The sequence below is a fragment of the Malus sylvestris genome, chromosome 10 (assembly GCF_916048215.2).
Source record: "Malus sylvestris chromosome 10, drMalSylv7.2, whole genome shotgun sequence".
Lineage (NCBI taxonomy): Eukaryota > Viridiplantae > Streptophyta > Magnoliopsida > Rosales > Rosaceae > Malus > Malus sylvestris.
Genome location: NC_062269.1, coordinates 30,969,922 through 30,988,622, shown reverse-complemented (window position 1 = coordinate 30,988,622; position 18,701 = coordinate 30,969,922). Strand labels below are relative to the sequence as shown.

At 38.3% G+C, this 18,701-nt stretch overlaps 2 protein-coding genes and 2 long non-coding RNA genes across 4 annotated transcripts; 1 reads left to right on the top strand and 3 right to left on the bottom strand.

Annotated features, from left to right (window-relative positions):
* Nucleotides 1-2,774: 2,774 nt before the first annotated feature.
* On the bottom strand, nucleotides 2,775-5,732 carry LOC126586063 (uncharacterized). Its single transcript, XR_007610730.1, has 4 exons — nucleotides 5,510-5,732; nucleotides 4,983-5,014; nucleotides 4,830-4,898; nucleotides 2,775-3,076 (listed from the first exon to the last, which is right to left on the bottom strand). It is a non-coding gene; the product is annotated as an uncharacterized LOC126586063 (long non-coding RNA).
* A 2,551-nt stretch (nucleotides 5,733-8,283) lies between these two features.
* Nucleotides 8,284-10,569, top strand: LOC126586851 (transcription factor MTB3-like). The gene is made up of 2 exons (XM_050251819.1): nucleotides 8,284-8,488; nucleotides 8,609-10,569. Exon 2 carries the CDS (start codon nucleotides 8,810-8,812, stop codon nucleotides 10,316-10,318), a length of 1,509 nt encoding a protein of 502 aa, XP_050107776.1. The 5' UTR covers nucleotides 8,284-8,488; nucleotides 8,609-8,809; the 3' UTR covers nucleotides 10,319-10,569.
* A 3,097-nt stretch (nucleotides 10,570-13,666) lies between these two features.
* LOC126584454 (uncharacterized mitochondrial protein AtMg00810-like) lies at nucleotides 13,667-14,062 on the bottom strand. The gene has a single exon (XM_050248827.1). It carries the CDS (start codon nucleotides 14,060-14,062, stop codon nucleotides 13,667-13,669), a length of 396 nt encoding a protein of 131 aa, XP_050104784.1.
* Nucleotides 14,063-14,932: 870 nt separating this feature from the next.
* LOC126584631 (uncharacterized) lies at nucleotides 14,933-17,036 on the bottom strand. Its single transcript, XR_007610049.1, has 2 exons — nucleotides 16,927-17,036; nucleotides 14,933-16,708 (listed from the first exon to the last, which is right to left on the bottom strand). It is a non-coding gene; the product is annotated as an uncharacterized LOC126584631 (long non-coding RNA).
* Nucleotides 17,037-18,701: the final 1,665 nt, after the last annotated feature.

The following is an 18,701-nucleotide window of genomic DNA, read 5'->3' as shown; positions in this document are numbered from 1 at the left end:
AAAAAGTCATTCATGGTACTATTTTCTTATAGCACCATTTTGTCATTTTGATTAAAACTTAAAGTTTTCAAGTAATTTTCATTAGTTTTCCTCTAAAAAAGGGGAAAATGTTCATCAATCATCACTAACTTTTTAACGGGTCCTACACTATATTTTGTCGATGGGCTTGGAGGCTATTTGGGTTCCCAGTTCTTTGGGTCGGCACATTGGGTGTAGAAGGCCCATTATCCTTATCTCCCTCACGCTTCCGTTTGCTGAGCTGTCATGAGGTTTTTTTTCCCCATTATCCTTATCTCCGTCACGTTTCCATTTGCTGAGCTATCTAGGTTTTCGTTTTTGTAATTGACATGAGTGTTTTTTTTTTGTTTTTTTTTTAACAAACGATATTATTTACACCACGGAAAGAGAGGTTGGCTAAGCCTTACAATGGACTAACAATAATGTGGTTCAAATGTCTTTAACGAGAATCGATCTTAAAACCTCTCACTTACAAGTGAAGAGGAATATCACTAGATCGTAATACTAAGTGGCGTAATTGCCATGAGTTTGTATTAAGATTTTGACAAGAATCAAACATAAAACTTCTCACTTACAAGTAACGATGAATACCATTAGACCAGTACTAAGTGGCGTAATTGCCATGAGTTTGTGTTAAACCTTTGTCTTTTCCCATCGGAAGCTTATGAATGAATATTCAAGTTTCATCAAGTCTCTGTCTGGATTTTGGACTTTTTTGTGAGAATTTTGTGCTTCCAGAAACTCCATCAACTTTAGTTAAGCAGTGAATTCATAGTCTAAATATGAATATGAAGTATTCTCAGGATCTGCCAATTAGGTAAGTAAATTTCTCAACTCTTTCGAGTTTCATCGTTGTTTTTTGTGGCTTAAAAACATTTTTAGGAAGTGGGTAATTTTAGTTGGAGATATTTGATCAAAGATGTTATATTTGTGTAGACATGATTCCCTGAGATGTGTTCAAGTTCACATCTTTAATTGTGATTCGGGTGGTAGCTTGATCCGGTCGTCAAGTTTTGGGAAAAGATTGCGAATCTCTGTAGTAGAGTAAGAAATTTGAGAGTTGTATTGTGAATTTCTCTAGTTTTAGCTGTTTTGTGTTGTTTGAGCTAGTTGTGGAAGAAGAGAAGTTAGAAGGGTGAGAAATATTGGGTGAATGAAGAAGATAAGGTCATGGTTAAGTTTGTACCAGGCACTGAGGCATTGTTGAGACACCAAGGGAGGTGGAGCCGGGGACGCGAATTCTAGTCGGAATAGAGAAGCAAAATTTCATTTTTTCAAACCGCTAAACAAAAGTCGAAAATAAAAAGTTGGAGGCAATGATGAATCTCAGACCTTCCACTTTTTCCCTGCATATTCCACTTTTTCCTGCATATTCCTCTTTTTCCTCAAATGAAGCGAAGGCAATTATGTGTTGCTTTATATATTACATAACAAATTGAATTAAAATTAACAAAAATCGCTTAGCCCCTTGCCTAAGTACGCCTACATGCTAGCTGAGGCGATGTTGCGATTGTGCAAAAGATGCAGTAGCATAGGGCTCCAAAAGTTTTTCATCCTCCTATATTTTACATATGAGTATAAATTTTCTAATAAAAAAGTGTTTGAGAAAAATCATCATCATATGATTTTATCTATGTTACAACTAATTAAGTGCAGCCTATACTTTTTTTTAAGTGGAGCCTATACTTAATATATTAATTTTTCACTTTTCTCTAGTAATAAAAATACTTGTGTATTACTATCTTTACTTTTTTCTAGCAATAAAAAACTAACTTTTGTATTAGTTTCTTCCACAAATACAAGTGTATTTCTGTATCTCTCTTTTAGTTATGTTTTTTATTTTATTTTATTCATGGATGAACTCTAAATCATAATTTCATGGCAATTGAAAATTATTCAGTTAATAAGAATGAGATGCTAATGTAAATTAAGTTTGAATGTTGATTGTTGAATTTTATATTAATATATTATTTAAAAAAATTATTATTTCTTAAATACGGAGGGACGTTTTATTAAATTCACACATATCCTCGAAATATCAAAGACGACCTTATGTATAAACATAATTGTATTATGTCATTGCGATAAAGTGCGGTTTGCGCCTTATGTTGTGATGATATATGTATACAGATTGAGAACGACGGAGGTTGGAAGTCCTAGGAAAAAGTTGGAGGCCGTGATCAATCTGAAGACCTTCCACTTTTTCCCTGCATATTCCAGGAGAGTGGTGCTGATCAGGAATATGGTGAACTTTTCTTTCAATTGCCTTAATCACTTTTTCTAAAAGTTTGTGATTTCTTTACTAACATGTTATTCTATTGCAACACATAAAACCTCTCACACAATCTAAACCCAACGAAATAAGAAACAGGTGAAACAGTCTGCACAGATAAATGTATTAAGGATTTCTAAGTCGCCCATAGTGCATGATTAAAGAAAGGCCTTTAGCGCTGCGCGTGCAGAAAGAATAGTAGATTATGTTATGATGATATGTGGTTTAAGGAAGAAAAAACAGCCAAATTTTAGTTTGTGCAAAATTAAATTACCGCTCATAGTTTTATTTTTTGATATAGAACAAATTGTCTTTTCATTATCTTTTGATTAACAAATAAGATTTTATTAATGGCTAGTTTAGATTGCAAAAGAATGGAAATAACACATTCATCTTCTCTCCAATATACATCTTTGTTCGTTTTTGGTTTTTGAATTAGGTAAATCAAGAAACATAAACAAACAAAAGTGTGTAAAAAGATAAATTAAAAAAATGTGCACAAATCATACCTCTCAAAAGTGTGTAATAAAGCGACAAGTTGAACCATGCGCTTAATAAATACGACATTACCAAAGTCAAAACATGTGAAATATGAAGAAACTCCCATTAGAATCTTAGATACGACTAGTCATGGTGCCCGCGCGTTGCTGCAGGTGTTATAAGTGTATAAAACATGTAAAAAGTTGGACATTAAAGTACAAAATAAGGAGCAAAATTAGTGTCTTCAATATCAAAGTCTCTGCCAAAATGATCTTGGATCTTCAGCTCATGCTGTAAACCTGGGTACTAAAACAATGTAAATTATTGAAACAATGACAATAAATCTTGTCACTTGAATTTCATCTAGGTTTGATCCAGATTTGAACTACATGCTGATGATCTGAATGAAAGAAGGTAATGGTAACAGTAGAAATTGGTTTGAATTTCTGATGTCATGTGTCAGTGGGTTTTAATTTTTTAGAGCACCATGCCTATTATATTTGTAGTAAGGAATGAACATTCACATATAACAAAAGGTTCAAGTTTTATCAAGACATTTCAACATAGTTAACTATCCATGCAGAGCTTTTAAATTAGTTTCTGAAAAGAAAAGTAACGCCTCGTTTCGAATTTTATTATCTAAATCTTACCCTCAAGCAATTTAAAAATCGAAAAGATGCCCAAACTATAGTGATCCCTTGCAAAAGAAACCGGCAAACAAAGAAAAAAGAACAAACGATGAGCAATAAAACTCACAGACCATAACACACAAAATTCCCTATAACGTAAATTGATAAAGCATTTTACCCAATCCAATTGAATTCCTGATCACAACACATAAGAAAAACTAATAAACCATTTTATCAAAATAACCATTTCATTTTAAACATTTAAAACCGAAGAGAACCAAACGCGCATATTTGGAAAAAAAAAAAGGATTGTTTTGAGTATCTAAACCTCACCCGCATCACTTATAAAATGTAGCGGTCCCAATGGAAAGAAAACTTGCAAAACGGCGTCCCAGCACAAACACAACATATTAAACAAACAAATGAAGACAAAAAAAATTTTAAAAACCGACAATGAACAATAAAATTCAGAAATCCCAAGACACAAAATCGCAAACGACATAAAAATTAGTAATAAAAGTTATGAAAAAACAGACACCACTTGACACCACCAAATGGCTTGACGCCAACAACGACCCCAAAGGCAAGCAAAATCCCAAACCAGTTAAGAAAAAAATTAAGAGTCCATTCCTCTGTCATATTCTTTTCCCCTGTTTTGCTACCCCTAATCCCAAATGTGTCTTCGATGCTCTTTGTCCCGTTATTCTCTCACCCTAATATCTCACCTGCAAAATCTTAACGCTGCTACTTTCCCCCGCTAGCAAACCCTCGACACCCTGTAATGCTATGTTCTTCCAAATCTATAACCAAAAAATGCATGCATAAACACGATAGAAATTTGCGAAAACCCACAACACAACCTAACTAAAAATCTCACGGATCAAAAGTTTCACCCAAAAAACCCCCCCCATCTCTCTTATCAAATGAATACTCCAAAAGAAATTCAATGGTTGACAACAACCCATTTAAAATTGAACCCAAAAAAATTAAAAGCTTCTGACATTTAAAATTGAACAAAACACAATCCATACATTATAACAAAAACTGCATGCACAAACATGCTAGAAATTCACCAATACCCACATCACTGACCAAGACCCACAAAATTAGCCAAAAGATACAATATAGGGGAAAAAAGCTAAATCTGGAAAAGGAAAAAAAAAGAAGGGGGCTGCAAATCGAAGAAGTTGAAAAGAAAAGGAAAAAGAGTGTTAAGGGAGTAGCCAAATAGCTTCGAAAGCAATTCAATAGTTGATAACAACCCATTTAAATTGAACCCAAGAAGCTTCTACCATTTAAAATTCAACAAAACACAATCTATACAGTCGGAAAAAAAACAGTACCAGATGCGAGATCAGAAGAACTCACCAAAAACTAAAAAACGATTCCATCCAACAAAAGATTCAGGAAAAAGAATAAAAATTATATACCTTGTTGATAAAGAGCTTGCAAAGCTGCAGATAAAAACTGGAAAATTCGAGCAACAACATTTGCTGCAACTAAAAATCAAAGCTGTTCAGAAAAGTACACCCAAAGCTTTAAAAAAATTAAATCACACACAATCAGAAAAATAGAAAATTCACCAGTAAACGTTTGATCGTATCGTTAACTTTTCCTGAAATCAAAAATCAAAACACATCAGAGAACCACGCATAAACCACGAAAAAATATATATATTAAAATCCCATGTGGCAAGAAAACCAAATAACTCACCAAAGAACTTTAGATCACATATCACACAATAATGTTATTGTTAACATCCTCTTCGGTTCTATAAAATCAGAAAAAGAAAATTTGCACAGAAAACCCATTTTGATATTCTTATTTAATTATAAACTCACATCATGTGGCATTTTCCAGATGCAGGAAAAAAGAAGAACAAAAGAATTCCCATGAATGGAACTCTTAAACAACCTAACTAAAAAAACTCACGGATTAAAAGTTTCTCCCCAAAAACCCCATCTCTATCATCAAACAAAAACTCTGAAAGCAACAACCCATTTAAAATTGAACCCAAAAAAAGTAAAAGCTTCAAACATCTAAAATTGAACAGAACACAATCCATACAGTTGCATAAAAAACTTGTAGATGCAAGATTAGAAGAACTCACCACAAAACTATCCACTTTGAGACCAGCAGAGGCGAAGAGAGGAGAGAGCAAACGGCTACGGAAGAAGCGAAGCAAAAGAAGTGGGAAAAAAATTGGACCAAAAGCAGTGAAAAGGAATCATTGCAGAAAGCAGGAAAGAAAAGGAACCGGACAAAAATGTTGAAGGGCAAAGTTGAAATAACAAAAAAGAAGCAGGGGTATTTTGGTCCGCACACTGCCCTAGAACAGTGGGTTTTAGTATATATAAAATATATAAATTAGCTTTGTCGTTAAGCATATTAGCTTTACATTAAACTGTATTTGAAAGAGTAAATTCCTAAAACAAAACGTAATTAGCACGTACGCACCTTTGTAATTTTAATGCAGAGAAGGTGGATCCACTGCTGTCGTATGTTAAGTGATTTTCCCTGACTTGCCACTACTTAATTAAAATTTAGTTTACTTAATTGCATGATTACGATTAACTAATCTAATGTCCCTGTCAATGGAAAACAATGTTAAGCTCCCACATAAAAATCCTAGATGAATACCATTAATTACTGTACTGCATAAATTTAGAAGTTTACTAAATTAGATAATACTAAGGTTCTAAAAGCGCTAAGTCGGATGGTTGGCAAAGGTCTATCATGATTATGCATCTTGATGCAAATATAATCTCTACTGATTCCTCTCTTCATTAATATATCTGGTACTGTTCTTTTGTAAGTAACTTGCATGCAGCTCAGCCCCCCTTTTCCTAGGAGTTTGCAGCTGAAATTCCCGGGAAATTCATGTTCCGGTGCCGCGTTTCTTAGCTCTGGAAAACAATGTTGAGCTTCCACATAAAAATCCTAGATGAACACCATTAATTACGGTACTGCATAAATTTAGAAGTTTACTAAATTAGATAATACTAAGGTTCTAAAAGCGCTAAGTCGGATGCCTGACAAGGGCCTATCATGATTATGCATCTTGATGCAAATTTGATCTCTACTGATTCCTCTTTTCATTAATATATATGGTATAATGTTCTTTTGTGATGAGTAAATTTCATGCAGCTCAGCCCCCCTTTTCCTAGGAGTTTGCAGCTGAAATTCACGGGAAATTCATGTTCCGGTGCCGTGTTTCTTAGCTCAATAATCTCTCTATAAAAGCCTATCCACGCATCTTATCTTTCATATTTCCATATAGAGAAAGCAGTAATTCGACAGCATTTTTCAGTCACCATATAAACCATGCACGCTATGAAGCTAGTCATGATGCTTATTCTCTTGATCATTTTCACAGCCAAATTTCCGTCTGATCATGTTGCAGCTGCTGCTCGACCCCCGGGCGGCATGATGAAGCCCAAGACCTTTGGTCCAAAAACGGCGTTTCTACCACAAGCTAGAGAGTCGGTGCCAACCCCCGGCCCCAATCCATGCAAGCCAAAGGGGGGAGGCGGCAACGGTAATTGCAACTGATTATAATCAACGAGTAAAGCTCATCATAGATCATCTCAAGCACCTGCTCTAAGAAAATCACAAGAAAGCAACGAAACGTGCATAATTTGGTGTAAATATGTATATATATAACATGTAATTTGGTGTAGACCTCACAACTAATCCCCATTTTTATAAAAAATGGGAATCCAATCCTTTAAAGATTTCATATATATATAGTTGTAAGAGCATCTCCAGTGGGGGACTTTATATGGGATTGGAAAAGTGGTAGATATAGCCCATTTTAGAGTTCCGATGAATCTTTGGAGCTTTATAAAAGAATATCTCCCAATAAGGGACTATATATTTCAGGCTTTATATGGAGCTATATATATTTATTTATGTAGTAATTTGATTAAGTGATGTTTTTTAATTTAATTTAATTTAATTTTTTATGAACTCTTCAACCTAAAAAGTTTAAATTGTGACAAAGTTAGATTTCATCATTAATGAATCGTTTGTTGGATCATATTTTCTTATCTCAAACTCATCCATTGAAAGAAACAAACCCATACTTCGCTCTCTAAAATAATTTGATTTTAACGTATAACACAACAATGTACCTAGCACCAATTGGTAAATTAGTATCATACAATTTTGAAAAAAAATATTTGAAAATTTCACCCATCAATGCCCATGAATGTTAAATCAATTTGAAATCAATCATTAATTAGCCAAATTGCAAGAAAATAAGTAAGAAAAAAAATTAAAAAAAATAATAAAAGGAGAGTATAAGTGTATTTGCAAATGGAGGGAGAATGATAGAATTTTGCCCACATGAGTTGCTACTTTTTTGTGGGACCCACTATTTTTTTAGGTTAGATGTAGCCCGATTTTATGCTATCCAATAAAGGAAGTTGCTAGCTCCAGTGGTGGATCTAGCCCCATTTTCCGACTTATTGGGGATGAAATTTCTTGCTAAGGCTTGAAATGTTGTAGCATCATGGAGGATAAAGCCCCCAGATGCTCTAAGCGAGCATACTTGGAAAAGGTTCATGCACAGGTTTATCGTTTATATATTTTTATTCTTGGCCGTGTATGTATATTTTTGTTGTATACATATATTTTATTGGATTTTGAGTCTCTACATTTAGGTTTTGTGCATTTAGAGAAATTCTTCAGTGTGAACTGTTACATCACGAGTCATTATACAAATGGTGAGATATGTGTATTAAAAAATTAATAACTTAAAAGATAGAATGGAGGCTATTTGGGTTCCAGTTCTTTGGGTCGGCCCATTAGGTGTACGAGGCCCATTATCCTTATCTCCGTCACGTTTCCGTTTGCTGAGCTTGCTAGGTTTCCGTTTCTGTAATTGCCATGACTTTGTGTCAAACCCTTATCTTTTCCCATTGGAGGCTTATGAATGAAAATTCAAGTTTCATCAAGTCTCTGCCTGGATTTTGGACATTTTTGTGAGCCAATTTTGTGCATCCAAAAACTCCATCAGCTTTAATTAAGCAGTAAATTCATGGTCTTTGTGTATGAATATGAAGTATCCTCAGGATCTGCCAATTGGGTAAGTCTAAATTTCTCAACTTGTTCGAGTTTCATCGTTGTTTTTGTGGTTTAAGAACATTTTTAGGAGGTGGGTAATTTTATTTGGACATATTTTATCAAAGATGTTGTATTTGTGTAGACATGATTCCCTGACATGTGTTCAAAGTTCGGAACTTTAATTGTGATTCGGGTGGTAGCTTGATCCGGTCGTCAAGTTTTGCGAAAAGATTGCGAATTTCTGTAGTGGGAGTAAGAAATTTGAGAGCCGTATTGTGAATTTCTCTAGTTTTAGCAGTTTTGTGTTGTTTGAGCTAGTTGTGGAAGGAGAAGAGAGGTTAAGATGGGTGAGAAATTTTGGGTGAATGAAGAAGACAAGGTCATGGTTGAGTCAGTACTAGGCACCGAAGCGTGCCGGTTCTTGATCTCACTGGCTTCCGAAAATGTTTTGTCAGATTTGATTAGGCCGCCGGGTAAATTGGGTGTGCAGCAGGGGCTGTGCCAGCTTGTCAACGGGTCGAATTGGAATTATGCCATTTTCTGGCAGGCTGTTGGCTCGAAATCTGGTGGATCTGCCTTGAGTTGGGGTGATGGGCAGTGCAGGGATCCCAAGGATGGTGGAGCTGGGGACGCGAATTCTAGTCGGGATAGTAGTTTGGAGGCAGTGCAGAATAAAGAAGAGGTGAAGAAGCGGGTGGTTGAGAAGCTCCATGCATGTTTTGGTGGTTTGAATGCGGATAATTATGCAAGGAGGTTGGATGGGGTGTCAGATGTGGAGATGTTTTATCTCACTTCAATGTGTTATGCATTTCAACTTGATTCGATTTCACACTGTGGTCCTGCAGAGTCGTATAACTCCAGAAAATCAATTTGGGTTTCAGATGCAGGTAGTTGTTTACATCATTACCAGTCGAGATCATTTTTAGCAAGATTGGCTGGGTTTCAGACTGTGGTGTTTGTACCAATGAAATCAGGAGTTGTGGAACTTGGTTCGGTCAAATCAACTCCGGAAGAACAAAGTTATGTGGATATGGTTAGAAGTGCATTTGGGGAATCTAGTCTTATTCAGCCAAAGGCATTTCCAATGATATTTGGACGTGAACTAAGTCTCGGGGGTCCACAATCACAATCCGTTAACGTTTCCTTTACCCCGAAAATAGAAGAAGATTTTGTATTTCCTTCAGAGTCATTTGAATTACAATCAGTGGGTACTTCAAATGGATTTCAAAGTGAGGGTGGTGAAGTAAAACTGTTTCCTCAAATGAACCAAATGATGGTTGATGGATTCAATACCCAGACAAGGGTTTCAAGTTCGGAGCTGCTTAAGGATGAGTCATCGACACAAGTGGATGAGCAAAAACCCAGAAAGAGAGGGAGAAAGCCTTCCAATGGGAGAGAAGAACCATTGAATCATGTGGAAGCAGAGCGGCAGAGGCGCGAGAAGCTTAACCAGAGGTTCTATGCACTAAGAGCTGTTGTTCCTAACATATCGAAGATGGATAAAGCCTCTCTTCTTGGTGATGCCATTACCCATATCACCGATCTCCAGACAAAGATCAGAGTCATTGAAACTGAAAAGCAGATGGTTAACAACAAGGGAAAGCAGTTGCCGGTTCCAGAGATTGATTTTCAGGAACGCCACGGGGATGCAGTTGTAAGGATGAACTTCCCATTGGATTCTCACCCGGTTTCTGATGTCATCCGAACACTAAGGGAACATAAAATTGTACCTCAAGAGTCTAATGTTTCCATAACAGACAATGATAAGGTTATTCATACATTCTCCATTCAAACTCAAGGTGGTGATGCTGAGAAGTTAAGGGAGAAGCTGGTGGCTTTTCTTTCAAAATGATCCTACTGTAAAGTTGCTCTTGTAAGTTATTACTTGTATCTGTATGCATCTGCCTGATAAAAACGTGGGTTTTCTTATCGACTAACTGATTATGTTGCATTAATGATTTGTTATATAACTTCAGATTCAGGTTACTGAATGAAGTTGTTTCGTTAATATATGCAAAGGATCTCATGTTAATTTTGAACATGTTCGGAAGATCCACTGAACCTATGTTATGAGTTTATCTCACTACCTGGCTTTCTTTGAAAGGCTTCCGAGTTGCTGTTTTAAAGTTTATGCATGCATGTTTAGATGAATTGGCCCCTAGGCAGCTCTCTATTAAGGGGAGATTCGTACGCGTGACTTGGTCACGTGATGAGTGCTGCAGGCTGATGTGGATATATCCTGGTTGCACCTAAGTTTTTCGCACGTCATCCGATTTGCTATTCAAACTCCAGTTTTTAAACGGAGTTGAGTTTGACTGATAAATATGTACTCCTTGTTACTGGGGAGGCTGGGAACCTTTGGTCGTGGCTTCTCTGCAAGTCAAGACTCATAAAGGACTCGATCAAAATCAAGAAAAAGGGAATTTGTTTTCGGTCTATTAAAACCAGCTCATGTGTGACACACATTCGCCAACTGTGTTAAAAATATTGTTGAATTTGACTCTTTGCATTATGCTTTCCTCAGGGCTTGCATCAACCATAAAACAATTTACTTTTTAATTCTTCTGTTCTATATGCCTTGTAACTCAAGGCGGATTCTTGCACGTCACGACTGTTATATGATATGTCCCTATCTAAGTATAATATTCATCACGTTTCACGTCTTTCTCGTAGACTACTATGAACCTTAAACAATTGCTTTGCACTCAAAGTACACGTTATGTGACGCTGTTTGACGCCCAAGATAGCGTGTATTGATTCATTCCAAATGGACCGCGGTGCCATGGTTGAACCTTAAAACCATTAGCCCAAGTCAATTTCAAGCTCAGAATTAATATCACAGCTTAGGCACTAGTCAAAGGCACGAGATTTGAAATTTAAAGAGAGCTTTACAAACTATTGTGAAAACTCATTTTTCACTTTCCAAGGCAATTTTCCTTGAAAATCCGTCTGTAAAATGTTACCAGACGAAACCTAAAGTTCCATTTGGGTATCAGAGATGAGATTCTGTTATAGGAGGACTTTGTTCTCAACTCTTTGTGTTATTCTTGTTCTGTTTTCTTGTCTACAACTTGGAGAAATGAGGCAATTGAAGGCAGAGCAATGGGCTAAGAACCACGGTGGTGTTCTTGTGTTTCAGTCCCTCCATAGGGGTCGACCTCTCCCCCACTGGCCCTAATCCCTGCACCCACATCCCCGGGCGGAGCTCGGGTATTTGCACCTGAATGAGATGAATGTAGCTTTACCACTGTCTGCTGCATGAAGCCTTCTTAGCCATGCCATTCCTCACCCTGCTAATACCAAGAATTTGCGTTTCCGGCCAGTGCTACTGAGACCACTGTTCCAAAAATCCCCACCTAGTGCCGAGCACCGTCTATTCATGGCTTAGATTAATTCTTAGGCGTTTGAAAATTAAGAAATGACGCCTTAACCTGCTTAGGTTCCTGCCTATACCGCCTAGTCCATCCCGACTCGCCTAGGTTACAACTCTCACTTAGACAGAAAATAAATAACTTTCTTTTCACATTTTATATTGTTCAATAAATTGTAAGAGACTTGTTGAATACTTCAATGAACACATATTATATGTTTGTTCCCTATATTTTTATTATGTTCTAATACTTTATAATCTATATGTCATTTTATTTTGCAGTATGTATCCCAATGAAAGTATAAACAAACACTTATTTATATAATATATAATAAATTTACTTAAATTTTTCTAGGCCCCCGCCCCACCTAGGCACTAGGTACTAGGCCTCAACCTGCCGCTTAACTAGCGCCTAACTTCTTTTAGAACCTTGATTGAGACTCAAACATGGGAGGGAACAATAGATCTTAATTAGTTCAAAATGTTCATATTGTTTAGCTGGATTAGCATCTCTGCAGAGCAGTTCATGTGTATTAACCCAATTTTTTCATTATTTTTGTTGCTTGGCGACAACCGTGTCAATTGTCCAAAAAGGTTTGATTAACCCATGAGACTATTATAACTTCAAAGATTTTGTTTTATATTAATTGAAATCTTTCTATTTTTTTTATATAGTTTACACTAAATTCATATAAATTATGGGAGAAAAATTCAAATTTAGATACAGATGAAAGAGCACACATCTTTAACTAACTTAGCTACGTCCATATTTGCATTCATTCTATACATTTTATCTGAATCCACCCGGAAATAATTCTACCCTCATCCATGAATCCATGTTATATAAGTAGTGCAAAAATAATTAAATTTGAGTGAATCATAACGATGGTAAAAATCTGATCTTGCCAAATGATGGATGAACAAATCTCAACTTTTCAATAAATAAGGGAACATCTTAATACTTTATATTAATAGAAAAAGTCCTGATGGTGATTCAAACTCTTGAAGATTTGAAACTAATGCATGATAACAAGTTGTCATCAGTGATGTCATTTGATCCAAAGTTCCAAACTATTCCTCAATTCTTATTTCATGTTTCCTTAAGGGTCGAATTAATTCATTTCTACCAATATTTTGGTGTATGTGTTACTAAGTGATAACATATGTATCTCCAGCTATTCATAGCTATGAAATGGAAGAAAAGGATTCGAAAGAAGAAAAGAAGAAAAGTGTTTGAGAAATAGAGAGAAAAACTCTGATTGTATTGAATGAATGTATGTATAGTGTTTACAATGCTTTTATAACCATCCCACACCTTTACTTACGAAACTACCCTTCCTTATCTATCTAACAAACCAAAACCTCCAGATTCTAACTAACCACAACCAATTACACCCATCTCCAACCGTATAATTCTGACATGTCAGCTACCATTGAAATACTGCCATGTGTCACTTATCATCCCCCCTCAATCTTGGCTGGGGTTCGAAGCCTAAGATTGCAATAATGTTTGAAAAACACTGGACTATGTAAACCTTTGGTTAAAATATCAGTTGTCTGCTCCTCAGTGGGTACATATTGAACCAGTATGTCATTCTGCTGAACTTTTTCCCGAACAAAGTGGAAATCAGTATCAAGGTGTTTGATTATGGTGTGAAATACAAGATTGGAACATAGAGCAAGAGCAGACAAGTTATCACATTGTATGAGAGGAGGGTCAGGCAAAAACTGATGCAAATCCTTCAATAGATTCCGAATCCATGTAATATCAACAGCACAATGAGCAATAGACTTATACTCGGCTTCAGTTGAACTTCGGGAAACAGAAGCTTACTTCTTAGATTGCCATGAGATTGGATTATAACCAAGATAGACAACAAAGCCAGTAACGGATCTCCTGGTATTGGGATCAGCTGCCCAATCAGAATCTGAGAAGGCAACAAGAGACGGATTACTGGAGGATGAATAAGTGAGTCCATATTCAAGCGAACCTAGCACATAGCGTAAAATCCTTTTGACCAGATCATAGTGCACTTCAGTGGGAGTATGCATATATTGACACGCAGTATTAACAGCATATGCCAAATCAGGTCGTGTGAATGTAAGGTATTGTAAAGCTTCGACTATACTGCGATAGATTGTTGCATCAGACAAGGGAATGCCCTCTGAATCACGAAACTGAGAATGAGGTCGACATGGTGTATTCACATATTTACAATTATCCATGCCTGCCTTGTGAAGCAAATCTTGGGCATATTTAGTTTGACTGAGAAAAATATCTCCATTTGATTTGTATGTAATCTGCAGCAAAAAAAAAAAAAAAAAAACATTAATATGCCCATATCTTTGAGATTAAACACATCCCCCAATTCTGTAATACAACAACAACAACAACAACAAAGTCTTTTCCCACTAAGTGGGGTCGGCTATATGAATCCTAGAACGCCATTGCGCTCATTTGTGTCATGTCCTCCGTTAGATCCAAGTACTCAAGTCTTTTCTTAGGGTCTCTTCCAAAGTTTTCCTAGGTCTTCCTCTACTCCTTCGGCCCCGAACCTCTGTCCCGTAGTCACATTTTCGAACCGGAGCGTCAGTAGGCCTTCTTTGCACATGTCCAAACCACCGGAACCGATTTTCTCTCATATTTCCTTCAATTTTGGCTACTCCTACTTTACCTCGGATATCCTCATTCCCAATCTTATCCTTTCTCGTGTGCCCATACATCCCACGAAGCATCCTCATCTCCGATACACCCATTTTGTGTATGTTGATGCTTCACCGCCCAACATTCTGTGCCATACAACATCGCTGGCCTTATTGCCGTCCTATAAAATTTTCCCTTGAGCTTCAGTGGCCTACGACGGTCACACAACACACCGGATGCACTCTTACACTTCATCCATCCAGCTTGTATTCTATGGTTGAGATCTCCATCTAATTCTCCGTTCTCTTGCAAGATAGATCCTAGGTAGCGAAAACGGTCACTTTTTGTGATCTTCGCTAGATTGCTCCGGTCATTAGTGTGGATAAGTATATAAATAGATAGAGATAGGAAAGCAAACACAAGATGTACGTGGTTCACCCAGATTGGCTACGTCCACGGAATAGAGGAGTTCTCATTAATTGTGAAGGGTTTACACAAGTACATAGGTTCAAGCTCTCCTTTAGTGAGTACAAGTGAATGATTTAGTACAAATGACATTAGGAAATATTTTGGGAGAATGATCTCGTAGCCACGAAACTTCTAAGTACCGGAGTGTGGTATCGTCTTGACTTGCCTTATCTGTCTCATAGGTAGATGTGGCATCTTCTCTGGAAGTACTCTTCCTCCATCCAGGGGTGGTATCTGTAAATGGTGGAGATGCACAAGGTAATGTATCAATTTCACTTGAAGCTTACTTGTAGTTTCATGCTTGGTCAAGCGAAATACAAACCATGTAGTAGGAGTCCCCCAAGTCGCCGAGCTGGGGGATCTGCTGAAAGAGGTGACAGACAAGGTAAGCAATCAGAGCTCCGGCTGATTGTTCACATTCTCCCTATCTTGCAGGCAGCATGAAGGATAAAGAGAAGAAAAATGAGGAGAGATGATATGGGATACTTTTGCTTTTGAAGAAGTAACTTTCCACAGGCTTATTCTTGAACTGGGCTGGAGGGTTTTCTGGTTTCCTCCAGAGTATAAGGCCGACTGAAGAATTTGAGGGTCAAAACAAGTCCATCAAATCTAGAGTACGTTCGACCTTGCTGATATGGGATACTTTTGCTTTTGATAGAGTAGTGGATGTATCGGCACGTGTGCTGTTACGCTTGTCTCCACATGCTTCCTTATATCCTTCTCACTTGCCCTATCTGTTCCTCAGGCAGATGCGGTATCTTCCCTGGAAGCATAAGATGTTGAAGATGAGTACTCGAGAGCAATGCCAGGTAAGTAATCAGGTAAGGGGTTCCTGGCTGGAAGCTTGATTCCAAGTGCTGACTGATTGCTCTCTTTCTCCTTGTCTTGCAGGTAAGAACAAGGCCAAAGGAAAAGACAGGGAAAAAGCATGATATGGGATACTCTTGCTTTTAACCCCTGATGATATGAGATATTCTTGCTCTAGTATAGCTTGTTTACAGAGGTATTATCGGGGGGAAAGAAAGCTGAATATTTCGAAAGGCTTTGTTGGGAGTGCCCTCTCAGATAAGAGAAAGGGTTGAGCATTTTTGTAGGTCTGCCTGTCCGTTAGGGATGGAAGTCGACATATATAGGAGTCTCCCTAACATCAAGTAATAATGCTATTCCTTTACCCTGCTTGGTTATAGCACGGTAGTGGGAGCTGCCAGCTTCACATGTTTTAACTCTGTCAGAGCACTTTGAAAAAGTGGTTTGTGGTATCTGGAAAGCTGATGTTGCATGTGAAGATTACAGACCTGTCGGGGGTCTGGCTCTCGAGATTCGGAGAACGATGCCTCTTCGATTTTTGGGAAAGCAATCTTGCTGGGGGTCTGGCTCTCGAGATTCGGAGAGCGGTGTCTCTTCGATTTTTGAGAAAGTAATCATGTTGGGAGTCTGGCTCTCGAGATTCGGAGGGCGGTGCCTCTTTGATTTTGGAGCAAGCAATCTTGTTGGGAGTGTTTTCTCGAATGTGAGTAAAGGTTGGGCATGTTTGCTAGTCTACCTTGCCACGAAGCACAGAGGTTGACACACAGGGACTTTCCAATTATCCAGCAGTGGTACTGTTCCTTTACCCTCTCTTCGATTTTGAGAAAGTAATCATGTTGGGAGTCTGGCTCTCGAGATTCGGAGGGCGGTGCCTCTTCGATTTTGGAGCAAGCAATCTTGTTGGGAGTGTTTTCTCGAATGTGAGTAAAGGTTGGGCATGTTTGCTAGTCTACCTTGCCACGAAGCACAAAGGTTGACACACAGGGACTTTCCAATTATCCAGCAGTGGTACTGTTCCTTTACCCTCTCTTCGATTTTTGAGAAAGTAATCATGTTGGGAGTCTGGCTCTCGAGATTCGGAGGGTGGTGCCTCTTCGATTTTGGAGCAAGCAATCTTGTTAGGGGTGTTTTCTCGAATGTGAGTAAAGGTTGGGCATGTTTGCTAGTCTACCTTGCCACGAAGCACAGATGTTGACACACCGGGACTTTCCAATTATCCAGCAGTGGTACTGTTCCTTTACCCTTGTGGGTAATAATATGGTAGCTAGACCTTCAAAATTTATGTGTCTAAACTTTGTTAGTATTGTTTCTTTGCAATTCTTTTACCCTTCTTGGTCAGAGCGATGTAGTGGGAGCTGCAAGCTTCACGTGTCTCAACTTTGTCAGAGAACTTTGGCAAAGTTATCTGTGGTACCCATGAGCTACTGTTGCGTGTGGGAAGTGGGTGATTGAACAGTACGATTCATGTGCTTTCTACTTCGCCAGAAATCTTCGACATAATGCCCATAATTTCCGCAAAGCTGAGTGTGCGTGTGACAGGTGCTGACAAGGCTGGAAAAGTAGGTGCCTCTTCGATTTCTGAAATCGGCCCTCGTGGTCTCTGAGCAGCCCAGCTTTTGAGAAAGCAAGCCTCTTCGATTTCTGAGATCGGCCTTTGTGGTCTTTGAGCAGCCCAGCTTTTGAGAAAGCAAACACCTCTTCGATTTCTGAGATCGACCCTCGTGGTCTCTGAGCAGCCCAGCTTTTGAGAAAGCAAACGCCTCTTCGATTTCTGAGTAGGCGCCTCTTCGATTTCTGAAGCTTCTTCGAGTGCAGATTTTTATAGGGGCTGACATTAAGTTCCAAAGCACACTTGAATATCCACCAGTAGAAGCTCCATTCTTGCACTTCTAAGATCTTGATTTGTCCGACCTCTTCTCTCTTCAACACCTTTGAAAATGTCTGGCCCCTCCGACCGTCGTTTTGACTTGAACCTTGTTAAAGAGGCAGCCCCGCCTTCTCCAGACAACATATGGCGCCCATCCTTCGTCTCCCCTACTGGTCCTCTTACCGTTGGGGATTCCGTGATGAAGAATGATATGACCGCTGCGGTAGTGGCCAAGAACCTTCTCACTCCCAAAGATAACAGACTACTTTCCAAACGGTCTGATGAGTTGTCTGTTAAGGATTCTCTGGCTCTCAGTGTTCAGTGTGCAGGTTCTGTGTCTAATATGGCCAAACGCCTATTTGCTTTAAACCCGCCAAGTTGAATCATTGGCGGCTGAAGTGATGAGTCTCAAACAGGAGATTAGAGGGTTCAAGCATGAGAATAAACAGTTGCACCGGCTCGCACATGACTATGCTACAAACATGAAGAGGAAGCTTGACCAGATGAAGGAATCTGATGGTCAGGTTTTACTTGGTCATCAGAGATTTGTGGGTTTGTTCCAAAGGCATTTATTGCCTTCGTCTTCTGGGGCAGTACCGCGTAATGAAGCTCCAAATGATCAATCTCTGATGCCTCCTCCTTCTAGGGTTTTGTCCAGTACTGAGGCTCCCAATGATCCCCCTCCGGTGCCTTCTCTTTCTGGGGCTCTACCGACTGCTGAGACTTCTCCTAAGCAACCTTTGTGAAGGCTCCCTCTTGTTTGTTTATTTTGACTCAAGTATATGTACATATTTGTAACTTATCGGGGATATCAATAAATAAGCTTTCCTTCATTTCAACGTATTGTGTTAAATACACCAAAGCCTTCTTCGCTAAGTTCTTTGAATTTTCTTTTGTTGAAGCTTGTATGTTGAAGCTTTGTGAGTGGAGCATATAGGTTGAGGTAGTGTTCCCTTAATTTCCCGAGTGAGGAAAACTTCTCGGTTGGAGACTTGGAAAATCCAAGTCACTGAGTGGGATCGGCTATATGAATCTTAGAACGCCATTGTGTTCTGTCCTGTGTCATGTCCTTCGTTAGA

Excerpts from the sequence above, each read along its gene's own strand:
- LOC126586851 (XM_050251819.1), top strand. The coding sequence starts at position 8,810 with ATGGGTGAGAAATTTTGGGTGAATGAAGAAGACAAGGTCATGGTTGAG.
- LOC126584454 (XM_050248827.1), bottom strand. The coding sequence starts at position 14,062 with ATGGATAATTGTAAATATGTGAATACACCATGTCGACCTCATTCTCAG.